Genomic DNA, 15,646 nt, shown 5'->3' with positions numbered 1-15,646 from the left:
TAAAATTTTGCGGGCCCAACACCATCTGCTGCCACACACCACTCAGCAATGATTGCCAACCCAATAATATCCATGTACCCCAGCTCTTGTTTTCTATCAGTTAACCGATGCTCTACGCATGTAAATACAACACCCCTAACTCCGTATCTTATGCCGACCTTATCGAATGTTTTTTGGGATATCCAAGTAAATAGCGTCATATCTTCCCCTCTATTCACTGCGCTCGTTACGTGCTCAAACTGTTTGTTGAACAGGATCTGCTTTTGAAGAATCAATGCTGCGCTTACCTGATGGGTCCATTTCATTCCAGATGCCTCGCTATGTCTTCTTTAGTGATAGCCTTAAGCATTTTCCCAAATACAGATGTTAATCTAACCAGCCTATAGTTAACTGCCTATTGCTTACGTCCATTTTTGAATACCGACGTGACGTTCGGTTCGGCGTCTTCCAGTCCGCTGCGACCTGCCCAGAGTCCCGAGAGTGTTGGTAAACCATCACCAAAGCCTCAACTGTAACTTCTGCCTTTTCATTCAGCACCCTGCGATGCTTTCAATCCGGACTGAGGCTTGTTTATGTTCCGGCTCACAGGTTTGCTCAGCTGTTGTATTGAGGTCCTCAAATCCCAACGCATCCATAACGTCTCTCTTTAATATGATAGGCACGGACTCCACCGTGAATACGACACAAGACAGTCATTGAACGCCTCTGCCGTTTCCTCATTACCCTAAACAAATTCCCCTCTCTCTTCCTCCAAGAGATCTACATTCACTTTGACCATTCTTTCCTGCTTTAGATAATTACAAAAAAAAACTTTTTTCTATCCAATTTTAATTGTGTGCTAGTTTACTTTCATAAAACTCTGGTCAGGCCACACTTGGTAAAGCTCTATAAAACTCTGGTTAGACCACACTTGGAGTACTGTGTCCAGTTCTGGTCACCTCACTATAGGAAGGATGTGGAAGCATTGGAAAGGGTACAGAGGAGATTTACCAGGATGCTGCCTGGTTTAGAAAGTATGCATCATGATCAGAGATTAAGGGAGCTAGGGCTTTACTCTTTTGAGAGAAGGAGGGTGAGAGGAGACATGATAGAGGTGTACAAGATAATAGGAGGAATAGATAGAGTGGATAGCCAGCACCTCTTCTCCAGGGCACCGCTGCTCAATACAAGAGGACATGGCTTTAATGTAAGTGTTGGGAAGTTCAAGGGGGATATTAGAGGAAGGTTTTTTACTCAGAGAGTGGTTGGTGCGTGGAATGCACTGTCTGAGTCAGTGGTGGAGGCAGATACACTAGTGAAGTTTAAGAGACTACTAGACAGGTATATGGAGGATTCTAAGATCGGGGTTTATATGGGGGGCAGGGTTTGAGGGTCGGCACAACATTGTGTCTGACCCCAGCAGTGTGTGATGGGGCGTTGTGGAGGGACGTTCATTCTCTGTCTGACGCCAGCAGTCTGATGGGACGGTCTGGAGGGATTTCCACTCTGCGTCTGAGCGCGGGAGTGTGTTACGGGACGGTGTGAAGGGAGCATCACTCTGTGTCTGACGCCTGGGCAGTGTGATGGGAGCATGTGGACAGAGATTCAGTCGGTGTCTTAACCTGGGAGTTGGTGATGGGACAGACTGCAGGGAGATTCACTCTGTGTCTGATCCCGGGAGAGTGTGATAGGACGGTGTGGAAGGAGCTTCACTCTGTGCCTGACCCTGGGAGTGTGTGATGGGACGGTGCGGAGGGAGATTCACTCTGTGTCTGACTCCGGAGTGTGTGATGGGCCGGGCGGAGGGAGATTCACTCCGTTTCTGACTCAGCAGTGTGTTTTGGGGCGGTGTACAGGGAGATTCACTCTGTGTCTGACCCCAGGGTGTGCCGGTGTCCCGAGTAGAGGACCGGCGGGGTCACGGTGAAGTGTGCGTCAGTGTCACGCTGAGGCGAGTGTCGGTGTCACGGTGAATGGAATATCATTGTGACGGTATGGAGCGTGTTGGTGTCACGATGAAGACGGCATAGGTTTCACGGTGAAGTGTGTGTCAGTGTCACGGGTTGGGTCGTGTTAGTGCCACGTTTTTGTGAGCATCAGTGTCTCGGTCAGGCGGCTGTCGGAGTCGCGATTTGGGGCGTGACGGTTTCAGGATGTTGGGCGTGCTGTTGTCAAGGTGCTGGACGTCTCGGTGTCACCATGAGGTGAAATTCAGTGTCACGGTGAGTAATGTGTCAGTGTCACGCTGAGCGGCGCGTCGGTGTCACTGTGAGGCTTTACGCCCAGGTTTCATTCGACACTGTTTGTTTACAGTCTGATTCCACCCGGAGCCCGTCCGACTCACCATAGATCGAGAGCCCGGCCACTATCGCGATGAGGATGGACATAATTAGGCAGAGCAGGTAGACCTTCCGGCATGATCTGCTTCCAATGCTCTTTTTCGACTCCTGTTCAGGCGCACCTGCAGAGAGCCCATTCAATGTGTATGTGAACTCAGCCGTCTTCCCCACTAGCATTCCCTTCCTCCTACCATCCGTGTTCCGTCCTTCCACCACGATTACTCCCTCCCTCTCTCAATCTCATCTACTTTCAACCGTCATCGCCGAGTGTCCAACTTCCTTGACTTGGGTTTGGCTGACAGGTGTCTGACGGATTCCAGAGATCAGTCAGATCTCCCCTGGGCCTCCTCCGTTCCAGAAGAAATAACCCGGGTGTCTGACCTCTCGTTGTAACACATGCCATCGAATCCTGGCAGCGTCCTGTTAAACCTCTCCGGAGGCTGCCCAACGCCTTGAAATCTACTGATGATGTGGTGACCAGAACTGTATACAATACGCCCGATTCAGCCAAACTAGTGATTTTCATAAAGTTGCAACATAGCTCCCTGACATTTGTACTCAATGCCCCGAATAATTAAGGTAAGGATGCCATAGTTCTTCTTCACCATCCCATCAAACTGTGAAGCCATGTTCAGGGAGCTATGAACATAAACCCCAAGATCCTCTGCCCATCTAAAGTCAGGACATGTTCCGCACATCATTGTGGTCCGAACGGCCTGTATTGTGCTGTGAGTTTTCTATAACCATATAAACATATAACAGTTACACCACGGAACCAGGCAATCTCGGCCCATCTAGTACGTGCCGAACTCTTACTCTCAACTGGTCTCACCGACCTGCACTCAGCCCATAACCTTCCATTCCTTTCCTGTCCATATATCTATCCAATTTAACTTTAAATGACAACATCGAACCTGCCTCAACCACCTCTCGTTCTACACATCTACCACTCTCTGTGTAAAGAAGTTCCCCCTCGTGTTACCCCTGAACTTTTGACCTTTAACTCTCAACTCACGTCCTCTTGTTTGAATCTCACCCACTCTCAATGGAAAAAAAAAACCTATCCTCGTCAACTCTACATATCCCCATCATAACATTAAATACCTCTATCAAGTCACCCCTCAACCTTCTATGCTCCAAAGAATAAAGACCTAACTCGTTCAAACTTTCTCTGTAATATGGAGATGAATCCAGGTAACATTTTAGTAAATCTCTTCTGTACTCTCTCAATTTTATTGACATCTTTCCTATATTTCGGTGACCAGAACTGTACACAGCACTCCAAATTTGGCCTTACCAGTGCCTTAAACAATGTTAACATTACATCTCAACTCCTATACTCAATGGTCTGATTTAGAAAGGTCAGCACACCAAAAACTTTCTTCACCACACTATCCACATCAGATTCCACCTTCAGAGAACTATACACAATCATTGCTAGTTCCGCTGTTCTACTGCAGCCCTCAATGCCCTGCCGTTTACCATGTATGTCCTGTTTTGATTAGTCCTACCAAAATGTAGCAGCTCACATTTTTCAGCATTAAACTCCATCTGCCATCTTTCAGCCCCTCTTCTAACTGGCCTAAATCTCTCTACAAGCTTTGAGAACCTACTTCATTATCCACAACGCCAACTATCTTGGTTTCATCTGCATACTTACTAATCCAATTTACCACACCATCATGCAGATCATTAATACATATGACAAACAATATTAGATTAATATAAATACCAGTACAGATCCCCGAGTTATGGTTATCCACCATTACTCTCTGGCGTCTCCCATCCAGTCACTGCTGAATCCATTTTACTACTTCGATATTAATGCCTAACGATTGAACCTTTCTAACTACTGAACCTTTCTAACTAACCTTCCATGTGGAATCTTGCCAAAGGCCTTACTGAAGTCCATATAGACAACATCCACCGCTTTACCCTCGTCAACTTTCTTAGTAACGTCATCAAAAAAGAAAAGCAATAAGATTTGTCAAGCATGACCTTCCACGCACAAATCCATGTTGACTGTTCCTAATGAGAACCTGTCATTCCAGGTAGTTACATATACCATCTCTAAGAATATATTCCATCAATTTACCCACCGCTGACGTCAAACTTGCAGGCCGATAATTGCTAGGTTTACTCTTAGAACCCTTTTTAAACAATGGAACAATATGAGCAATACGCCAATCCTCCGGCACCATCCCCGTTTCTAATGACATTTGAAATATTTCTGTCAGAGCCCAAGCTACTTCCACACTAACTTCTCTAAAGTTCCTGGGGAATATCTTTTGTGGACACGGAGACTTATCCACAAATATATTCCTTAAAAAGAGCCAGTACCTCCTCTTCTTTAATCGTCATACTTTCCATAACTACCCTTCTTGTTTCCTTTACCTTACACAATTCAATATCCTTCTCCTTAGTGATTTCTCTTTTGGCTCCGCACATAACCGTCCACTCTGATTCTCTAAGGGACCAATTTTATCCTTCACGATCCTTTTGCTTTTAATATTCCTGTTGAAAGCCTTTGGATTTATTTTCACCATAGTGCGCAAACAGTCTCGTATCCCATTTTAGCTTTTCTAAGTTCTTTCTTAAGATTCTTTTTACATTATTTATATTCATCGAGCACCTCATTAAATACAAGCTGCCAATATTTATTGTAGATCCTTCTCTTTTTTCGGAACAAAGTTTCAATATCCCTTGAAAGCCATGGCTCTCTCAAACTTTTAAACTTTCCTTTCAACCTAACAGGAACATAAAGATCCTGTACTGTCATAAGGGGGTGGCTGGGTACGGATCCAAGTGAAAGACACAGACACGGAAGCACCAGGGACATACTAGGATACAGGGCGAAGGCAAGGACATGGAAACGAAAACCGGGAACCCGGAACAGGACAGGACAAGAGAGCTAGGGGCCCAGGGATTGGACTCCGAGCCAGAGACTGGGCAAGGACCCAGAACCTGTGCCTTGCCTCTGGCTCGGACCCCAGAACTAGGGAATGACGTGACTAGGCTGGCAGGAAAGACGAGGATGGAGTCTTCAGGCTCGTGGCGAGGCTTGAGGCCAGAGACTTGAGGCGAGGCTTGAAACCAGAGTCTTGAGGACGGGCTTGACACCATAGATTTGAGGCGAGGCTTGAGGCCAGAGACTTGAGGCGAGGCTTGAAACCAGAGACTTGAGGACGGGCTTGAGGCCATAGATTTGAGGCGAGGCTTGAGACCAGAGACTTGAGGCAAGGCTTGAGACTTGGGGTCTTGAAACTTAGCCTGGGCGGGGCGCGGTACTCCTAGGCAGGGCGCCGTACTCCTGAACAGGGCGCGGATCACCTGGGCAGGGCGCTGATCTCCACCCAACGGAGGCGAGGGACAGGAAGGGGTAGAACCAACCGCAGGGTAACAGCAATCTGGCCTGACTTACCCTACGCAGACAAGGGACAGGAAGAGACAGAACCCACCGCAGTGTCACGGCAATCTGGACTGGCTTACCCCACAGGGGCAGGGACATGGAAGGAACAAGGTTCAGGGTGGTTCCAGGACAAGACTTCAGGCGAGACGAGGCGAGAGTTACCAGTAAGATAAGACAAGGTTTCAGGCAATGCAAGGCGAGGCAAGAAATTCAGGCGAGGCGAGAGTTACCAGCAAGACAAGGCAAGGCTCCAGGCGAGGAAACAGAAGGCAGGGGAATGGATACAAGGAGTAAGGACAGGAACAATCCAGCCGCCACGCCCTCGCCCCTGGAGGTATTTAAGCAGCCAGCTCCAACGAGAATCAGCTGCCTCCATTAGTGCTCAACACGAACAGAAACAGGAAAACCTGGAGCATGGTCGATGGACCGGACCGTGAACCGGAATGCGGACTTCACGGACCGGACTATGACAGTACCCTTAAAATTTCACCTTTAAATGACCTCCATTTCGGTCGTACATCCTTCCCATAAAACAAATTATCCCAATCCACTCCTTCTAAATCCTTTCGCATATCCTGAAAGTTGGCCTTTCTCCAATCAAAAATCTCAACACTGGGTCCAGTCCTATCCTTCTCCATATTATATTGTAAATAATGTTGTTGTGATCACTAGACCCGAAGTGTTCCCAACACATACCTCCGTCACCTGCTCTATCTCATTCCCTGACAGCAGATCGAACACTGCCCCTTCTCTAGTTGGTACTCCTATGTATTGCTGCCAAAAGTAACTACCTTGCACACATTTGAAAAACTCCAAACCATCCAGCCCTTTTACAGAATCGAACTTCCCAGTCTATGTGTGGAAAATTAAAATCTCCTACAACCACAACCTTGTGCTTGATACAAATATCTGCTATCTCCTTACAAATTTGCTCCTCCAGTTCTCGGTCTCCATTAGGCGGTCTATAATACACCCCTATAAGTTTCAATACACCTTTCGCATTCCTCGATTGCAACCAAATAGCCTCCCTAGACGAGTCCACTAATCTATCCTGCCAGGGCACCGCCGTTATATATTCTCTGACAAGCAATGCAACACCTCCGCCTCTTGCGCCTCTTATTCTATCACATCTGAAGCAACGAAATCCTGGAATATTTAGTTGTCAATCACATCCCTCCTGCAACAAACTTTCACTAATAGCTACAACATCATATTTCCAGGTATCAACCCATGCACTAAGTTCATCCACCTTTCTTACAATGCTCCCAGCGTTAAAATAGATGAATTTAAGAAACTCTCCACATCCTACTCTCTGCTTATCCTTCATGGAGCAAACAACGTTGTTATCTTTTTCTTCCTTCTCTCCTGCATCTTTGTTCGGAGTGCTCCAGATCTCTGTCCCCTGCCTATTCTCCCTCACACACTGTCTACGAGCTTTCTATATTTGTGAATTAACCTCCTCTCTCCCAGTCTCTTCAATTTGTTTCCCACCCCCCAACCATTCTAGATCAAATTCACTTCAGTAGCCTTCGTAAATCTCCCCGCCATGATATTGGTCCCCTCTAGGATTCAAGTGCAACCTGTCCTTTTTGTAGAGGTCACACGTGCGCCAAAAGAGGTCCCAATGATCCATAAACTTGAATCCATGTCCCCTATTCCAGTCCCTCAGCCACGCACATATCTTCCCCCTCACTGCATTCCTACTCTCACTGTCGCGTGGCACAGGCAGTAATCCCGAAATTACTACATTTCGGTCCTTTTTCTCAACACCCTTCGTAACTCCCTATATTCTCCTTTCAGGACCGCTCCCCTTTTCCTACCTATGTCATTGTTTACCTCTGTGTACCACGACCTCTGGTTCCTCTCCCTCCCTTCAGGATATCTTAGACGCCATCAGAAACATCCCGGACACTGGCACTAAGGAGGCAGGCTACCATCCAGGTCTTCGGACTGCGTCCACAGAATCGCCTATCTAACCCCCGAACTATCGATTCCCCTATTACAACTGCCCGCCTCTTCCTTTCTCTACCCTTCTGAGCTACAGGGCCGGACTCCGTGCCGGAGGCACGGCCAATGTTGCTTCCCCCAGATAAGTTGTCCGCCATCAATAGTACTAAAACAGGAGTACTTATTGTCAAGGAGCAGAGCCACTGGGGAACTGTCTAGTACCTGACTCTTCCCCTTCCCCCTCCTAACCGTGGCCCACTTGTCTGCCTCCCGTGGCAACGGTGTGACCACTGTGTGTAACTCCTCTCTATCAACTCCTCACTCTCCCTGGAGCAGCTCCAGCTCCGAAACGCGGTCATGTTAGGAGCTGCATCTCGGCACATCTGGCGCAGATATGGACATCTGGGAGGCTGGGAGACTACACGACCTCCCACATCCGACACTGACAGCAACAAGCTTCCCTGACACTCATACTTCCCACTCTCCTCAAATAACAGGTAAAACAAATGAATATTGAACCCGAGGGGGAGAAATATCCTTGCAGGTGGGTTTGTTAGCATGGTTTGGGAGGGTTTAAACTAATTTGCAAGGGGGATGGGACCCAGAGCGATACAGCAGTGAAAGAAGTGCATAGAGTAAAGCCAGATCTAACATATAGAGAGGCTTTGAGAAAAAGAGAAGCAGAATAAATGGTGTAAAGGTAGTAAGGCTGAAGGGCTGAAGTGTGTGTACCTCAATGCAAGAAGCATCAGCAACAAAGGTGATGAACTGAGAGCTTGGATACAGACATTGCATTGTGATGTAGTGGCCATTACAGATACTTGGCTGGCACCAGGGCAGGAATGGATTCTCAATATTCCTGGATTTCAGTGTTTTAAAAGGGATAGAGAGGGGGTAAAAGGAGAGGAGGGTGGCATTACTGGTCAGGGATACTATTACAGCTACAGAAAGGGTGGCTAGTGTAGCAGGATCCTCTTTTGAATCAGTATACGTGGAAATCAGGAACAGGAAAGGTGCAGTTGTTCTGCTGGGAGTGTTCTATAAGCTCCCTGGTAGCAGCAGAGATACCGAGGAGCAGATTCGGAGGCAGATTTGGAAAGGTGCAAAAATAACAGGGTAATCATCATGGGTGACTTTAACTTCACTAATATTGATTGGCACCTGATTGGTTACAAGGGTTTAGATGGGGCAGAGTTTGTTAAGTGTGTCCAGGACGGATTCCTGTCACAGTATGTGGACAGGCCGACGAGGTGGAATGCCATAATAGATCTAGTACTAGGTAATGATACTAGTTACTAGTACCAGTAACTAGGTCTCCCTGTGGGTGATCATCTGAGGGACAGTGACCACCGCTCCCTGGCCTTTAGCATTATCATGGAAAAGGATAGAATCAGAAAAGATAGGAACATTTTTTTTTAATCCGAGAAGGGCAAATTATGAGGGTATAAGGCAAGAACGTCCGGATGTGAATTGAGATGATCTTTTTTTGCAGGGAAATATACTGCGGACATGTGGTCGATGTTTAGAGATCTCTTCCAGGATGTTAAGGATACATTTGTCCCGGTGAGGAAGATAGAAAATGGTCGGGTGCAGCAACCATAGGTGACGAGTGAGGTGGAAAACCTAGTCAGGTGGAAGAAGGCAGCATACATGCGGTTTAGGCAGCAAGGATCAGATGGGTCTATTTAGGAATATAGGGAAGCAAGAACGGAGTTTAAGAAGGGGCTGAGAAGAGCAAGAAGGGGGCACGAAAAGCTCTTGGCGAGTAGGGTAAAGGAAAACTCCAAGACATTCTTCGATTATGTGAGGAACAAAAGAATGACAGGAGTGAAGGTAGGACCGATTAGAGATAAAGGTGGGAAGATGTACCGGGAGGCTGTGGAAGTGAGCGAGGTCCTCAATGAATCCTTCTCTTCGGTATTCACCAATGAGAGGGAACTTGATGATGGTGAGGACAATATGAGTGAGGTTGATGTTCTGGAGCATGTTGATATTAAGGGAGAGGAGGTGTTCGAGTCGTTGAAATATAATAGGACGCAGAAGTCCCGGGTCCTGACGGAATATTCCCCAGGCTGGTCCATGAGGCGACGGACGAGATTGCTGAGCCTCTGGCTAGGATTTTTATGTGTAGAGATAGCCCGGGTAATTGTAGAACAGCGAGCCTTATGTCTGTGGTGGGAAACTGTTGGAAAAGATTCTCAAAGGAAGGATCTATGGGCATTTACTGAATAATGGTCTGATCAGGAACAGTCAGTATGGCTTTGTGAAGGGCAGATCGTGTCTAACAAGCCTGATTGAGTTCTTTGAAAAGGTGGCCAGCCATAGAGATGAGGGTACTGCAGTGGATGTGATCTATATGGATTTTAGTAAGGCATTTGACAAGGGTCCACACGGTAGGCTTATTCAGAAAGTCAGAAAGCATGGGATCCAGGGACGTTCGGCCAGATGGATTTTGATTTGGCTTGCCGTCAGAAGTTAGAGGGTCATGGTGAAGGAAGTACATTCAAACTGGAGGATTATGACCAGTGGTGTCCCATAGGGATTTGTTCTAGGACATCTACTTTTCGTGATTTTTATTAACGACCTGGATGTGGGGGTAGAAGGGTGGGTTGGCAAGTTTGCAGACGACACAAAGGTTGGTGGTGTAGTGGATAGTGTAGAAGATTGTCGAAGACTGCAGAGAGACATCGATAGGATGCAGAAGTGGGCTAAGAAGTAGCAAATGGAGTTCAGCGCTGAGAAGTGTGAGGTGATACAATTTGGAAGGACAACCTCCAAGGCAGAGTACAAAGTAAATGGCAGGATACTTGGTAGTGTGGAGGAGCAGCGGGATCTGGGGGTACATGTCCACAGATCCCTGAAAGTTGCCTCACAGGTCGATAGGGTAGTTAAGAAAACTTATGGGGTGTTAGCTTTCCTAAGTCGAGGGAGAGAGTTTAAGAGTCGCGATGTAATGATGCAGCTGTATAAAACTCTGGTTTGGCCACACTTGGAGTACTGTGTCCAGTTCTGGTCACCTCACTATAGGAAGGATGTGGAAGCATTGGAAAGGGTACAGAGGAGATTTACCAGGATGCTGCCTGGTTTAGAGAGTATGCATTATGGTCAGAGATTAATGGAGCTAGGGCTTTACTCTTTGGAGAGAAGGAGAATGAGAGGAGACATGATAGAGGTGTACAAGATAATAAGAGGAATAGATAGAGTGGATAGCCAGCACCTCTTCCCCAGGTCACCACTGCTCAATACATGAGGAGATGTCTTTTACGTAAGTGGTGGGAAGGTCAAGGGGGATATTAGAGGAAGGTTTTTTTACTCAGAGAGTGGTTGGTACGTGGAATGCACTGCCTGAGTCAGTGGTGGAGGCAGATACACTAGTGAAGTTTAAGAGCCTATAGACAGGTATATAGAGGAATTTAAGGTGGGAGATCTATGGAGGCAGGGTTTGAGGTTCGTCACAACATTGTGGGCCGAATGGCCTGTACTGTGCTGTATTATTCTATGTTCTATGTTCTATATTCTAACTCTTCCTCGCCTCTCCCGCTTCCGCCTAAGCCGGCTGAGCCAAAGCACTTAAGCCTTCGCTCTGCTCCCTGCTCACTCCGGATTCCGCAAACTATGCTGTTCACTGTATAAGGCAGTGTTCCTTTTAAATCTTCGGCGCTTCACTGCCCGACGTCTCACGCCTGCGCAATTCCGCCTCTCTGAACTCCGGTGAAAGTTAAAACGAAGAAGTCTATGCTTGTATGTTTATATGTTTCCACACTGGTTAGTATTTTGGCTTTGACAGTATGCCATTTCTTTTATTTGACCAACCAAGGCGCAGCATTTTAGATTTGTCCGGTCTCCAAACCATATCTGTAACTAATCAACGTCCCACTGAATTCTTTGCCAGTCTTCTCCGCTCTCCACAGCACCACCGCTCGCCGTATCAACTGCAAACCTACCAACCCACGCATCTGCAATTTCATACAGATCATTTATATACATTTAAGAGTCGAGTGGTAATATTGGAGCAATATGGGAACCTGGTCAGATCAATCTTGAAGTACTGTGCTCAGTTCTGTTCCCCTCACTGTAGGAGAGACGTGGCAACCATAGAAAAGATGAGGAGGAGATTTACTGGGATGCTGCCTGGATTGGGGAGCATGCTTTATGAGTACTCGTTGAGTGAACACGGCCTTTTCTCCTTGGAGCGACGGAGGGTGAGAGGTGACCTGATAGAGGTGTACAAGTAATGAGAGACATTGATCGTGTGGATAGTCAGAGGCTTTTCCCCAGGGCTGAAATGGCTATCAGGAGAGAACATGGTTTCAAGGTGCTTGGAAGTAGGTACAGAGGAGATGTCAGTAGTAAGTTTTTTACGTACGAGTGGTGAGTGTATTGAATGGGCATCCGGCGGCGGTGGAGGAGGCGGAGGGTCATTTAAGAGACTCCTAGATGGCTGCATGGAGCTTTGAAAAGTGGAGGGCTATGAGTAAAGCCGATGTAGTTCTCAGCTAGCGACATGTTCGGCAGAGTTTTGTGGGCTGCAGGGACTATATTGTGATGAATGTTTTCTATGTTTCTACACACATCAGAAACCGGAGAGGGAGTAGTTACATCTTTACGCAGAGATCAATTCGTTGTGACGGACGAGTGGAGGTGCTCGACGAGGCGGTCCCCCAATCTGCGTCGGGTTTCACCGATGTAGAGGAGGCCTCACCGGGAGCACCGGATTACATAGATGACCGCAACAGATTCGCAAGTAAAGTGTTGCCTCACCGAGCTCTTCCACTCTGTCCGCCACAACAGACAAGATCTCCCAGTCGCCATCCACTTCAACTCTGCTTCCCACTCCCATTCAGATATGTCCATACATGGCCTCCTCCACAGCCATTATGAGGCTAAGCTCAGGTTGGAGGAGCAACACCTCATATACCGTCTAAGTAGTCTCTAGCCCCCTGGTATGAACATAGAATTCTATAACTTCCGGTAATTCCCTCCCCCTCCCTTCCTCTATCCCTATTTCACATCACCGCCCTCATAGTTCCGCCTCCTTCTACTACTGAGCATTGTTCTCCTACCAATCACCTCCCTGCTTCCTCTCTCCCACCCCTTTGTCTTTCAAATTACTGTTTTTTTTTTTCAGATAACAGCATTCTTCAAACCCTCCCCAAACTTCTTCCTTCGGTCCTGACGTAGGGTTGCGGCCCGAAACGTCGGCTAATCATTTCAACTGATGCTGACTGACCTGCTGAGTTCCTCCAGCACATTGTGAGTGCTCCTTTGACAACAGCATCTGCAGAATATGTTGTGTTTAAGGTATACCAGGATGTTGGACTCAGTGGAGTGAGGTACGGAGGGAGGTCGGGCAGCTCGGGACTTTATGCCTTGGAGCGCAGGAGGGACCTTAGAGAGTTGTATGAAACCACGAGCGCCGCAGGCAGGTTGAATGAGCACAGACGTTCCTCAGGTCCTGGCTATCCGGAACCAGAGGGCAAAGGATTGAGGTGAGAGTCGATGGCGAGGAGGGAGGGAGATGAGGAAACGGGTGGGAGTGGTTGTGCAGGAGAACGAATAACCCGAGAGAGAGAGGCGAGAGAAAGGAAGGGGAGAAAATAGGGGAGGCGACAGTGGAGGGAGGGAGTGCAGGACAGTGCACAGACGGAGAAGCGTGAAAGAGATGGGGAGAAAGAAGGACATAGATGGGGAAAGGTTTGTAGGAGAGTAGTCGGGGAGAATCGGGATGCGAGCAAAGAGGTGAAAGGGGTTGGGGAGGGGAAGAGAGGATGGGGTGAGTAATGTGAGAGTGGAGGAGAGAGAAGGAGGAGAACGAGGATGTTGCCGGACTTGAGGGGTTGATTATGGAGCGAGGTCGGGCAGGTTAGGTCTTTAATTCTTGGAGCGTACGGGTGACCATACAAAGCCGTATAAAACCACGAGCGGTGAATGCGTACAGTTACTTTCCCTAGTTCGGAGAATCGAAGACCAGAGCGCACAGGTCTAAGGTGAGAGGGGAAAGGGGTTTAATAGAGGAGCCGAGTGACAGCCTTTTGTTACCCAGAGGGTGCTCAGTCTGTGGAACGAGCTGACAGAGGAAGTGGTCAAGGCAGATGCATTAGAAACTTGTTCAATTGGGTGAAAACACGTGACCCCTCGAAAATGACGTCTTTTCTGCGAACTCTGACCTGTTTGTGCAGTGGTTGGCAGCCTGTCGGATCCCGAGGCAATGGGAGGATCTTCGTTCTCATTAATGCGGGGTTCCTCTTTCCGAAGGTTCAGCTCTGAGTCAGTGGAGTTTAGACCGGCTGGGAGAGAGAGTCGGACAGGCAGATAAGCGAGAGAGTGAGAGCGGTAGAGAATAGCGACGGGGGGGCGGGGAGGAATCGGGGACAGACAGAACAGAGGGAATAGAGAGAGAGATAAGTGAGGCAGAGAGAAGGGGTGAGACAGCGAGAGAGAGGGTGAGGGAGAAGGAGGAGAGGGAGGGCAGAGACGTGGAGATAGAGAGAAGTCGAAAACGATGGTCAGAGAGGAGAGAGCGCGATGTGGGCATGAAGCAAGGAGATGCGAGAGAAAAAATGGGGAAAGAGAACGGGGGTAGAAACGGGAGAAAGTGGGAAGGGAGAGGCCGATGGCGTCGGGTGAGAGTGGAGTGAGAGGTGTGAGAGATGAATGAGAGGAGAATGAGAAGGGAGAGGAAAGGAGGGTAGAGGAGCAGGAGAGGGATGGGGAAGAGATAACAAGAAAAATTCAGAAAGGGGGCAAGAGCGAGGGGGTGAGCGTCTGGGAAAGGGAGAGAGGGGTGGATAGAGAGGTGGAGAAGATGTGGAGGGGAGATGTGCGGCAAACGACAGAGAGAGGTGGGAAGAACGGATGGTGTTCGGGAAAGGATAACAGTGAGCGGAGAGGACGAAGATAAGGGGGGGATGAGAGTGAACAGAGCGAAGAGAACGGGACAGTGGGAGACAGTAGCGGAAACAGTGTGAGTAAGAGACAGAGGAGAGAGGGAGAGTGGAGAGGGAGATGAGAAAAGGGGGAAGAGGGAAAGAGAGTGGGTTAGAAAAGGGAGAGAGTGGTTAAGGTTTTGTAACGCGTTCCGTCCACACCATCTCTCCCACTGGCCTCCGTCCTCACCAGCCCGACACGGCGCTGACTCATCTCCACAACCCCCGCCACACAGCGCTCAGTCCATATTCGCCCTTACTCCAGACGGCCCATACCATGCCATCTGCAGTCGTCGATTCTTCCCACAGGACTCCCTCCTCATCCCATCCCAAGACGATCTCTCAATTCCGCACCTCCATGGGCTCAACACTCCGAACTGACCATCAAAGAGAGTTCCCTCCTCATCACATCTCTCACGCGTTCCATCCGTGTTGTTCTCAAACACAGAATCACAAGGGTCAACTGTACGCTTGCCCTGTGATCTCTCGACAGGTATTATCATCTAAACACGGTTCCACCAACAACGTTGAAACTGACCTGGATGTGTCCGGGCGCGGGGCTCAGAGACAGTCTTGAAGTTAACTTTAGCGTACAATACATCAGGTTCAGCTGGGGACAGAACAGTGAGGGTCAGACACAGAGCGAATCTCCATCCACACCGTCCCATCACACACTCCCGGGGTGAGACACGCAGTGAAGCTCCCTCCAACCGTCCGATCACAGACTCCCGGGTCAGACACAGAGTGAATCTCCCTCCACACCGTCCCATCACACATTCCCGGGTTGAGACAGAGTGGCGCTGCTTCCAGACCATCCAATCACAAACTCCGGGGGTAAGACACAGATTGAAGTTTCCTCCATACCATGCCATCACGCACTCCCGGGACAGACACAGAGTGAATCTCCCTCCACACCGTACCATCACACACACCCGGGGTCAGACACAGAGTGGAGCTCCTTCCACACCATCCCATCACAAACTCCAGGGGTAAGACACAGAGTGAAAATTCCTCCACACCGTGCCATCACGCACTCCCGGGACAGA

General features: G+C 48.5%; 1 protein-coding gene across 6 annotated transcripts in view; it reads right to left on the bottom strand.

The window, feature by feature from the left end:
• Positions 1-15,646, bottom strand: part of LOC140207282 (C-type lectin domain family 4 member C-like) — a 131,312-nt gene that overhangs the window by 28,441 nt on the left and 87,225 nt on the right. For 3 of the 6 annotated variants that reach the window (XM_072275757.1, XM_072275760.1, XM_072275758.1), the window contains exons 3-5: positions 15,139-15,210; positions 13,842-13,961; positions 2,324-2,440 (exon numbers count right to left, since the gene is read on the bottom strand). In XM_072275757.1, the coding sequence (XP_072131858.1) occupies positions 2,324-2,440; positions 13,842-13,961; positions 15,139-15,210 (309 nt within the window). The other 3 variants (XM_072275759.1, XM_072275761.1, XM_072275762.1) reach the window with 3 other exon arrangements.

The sequence above is a fragment of the Mobula birostris genome, chromosome 13 (assembly GCF_030028105.1).
Source record: "Mobula birostris isolate sMobBir1 chromosome 13, sMobBir1.hap1, whole genome shotgun sequence".
NCBI classification, from domain to species: Eukaryota; Metazoa; Chordata; class Chondrichthyes; order Myliobatiformes; family Myliobatidae; genus Mobula; species Mobula birostris.
The sequence above is the reverse complement of the archived record's forward strand: the minus strand, read 5'-3'. Positions and strand labels throughout refer to the sequence as shown.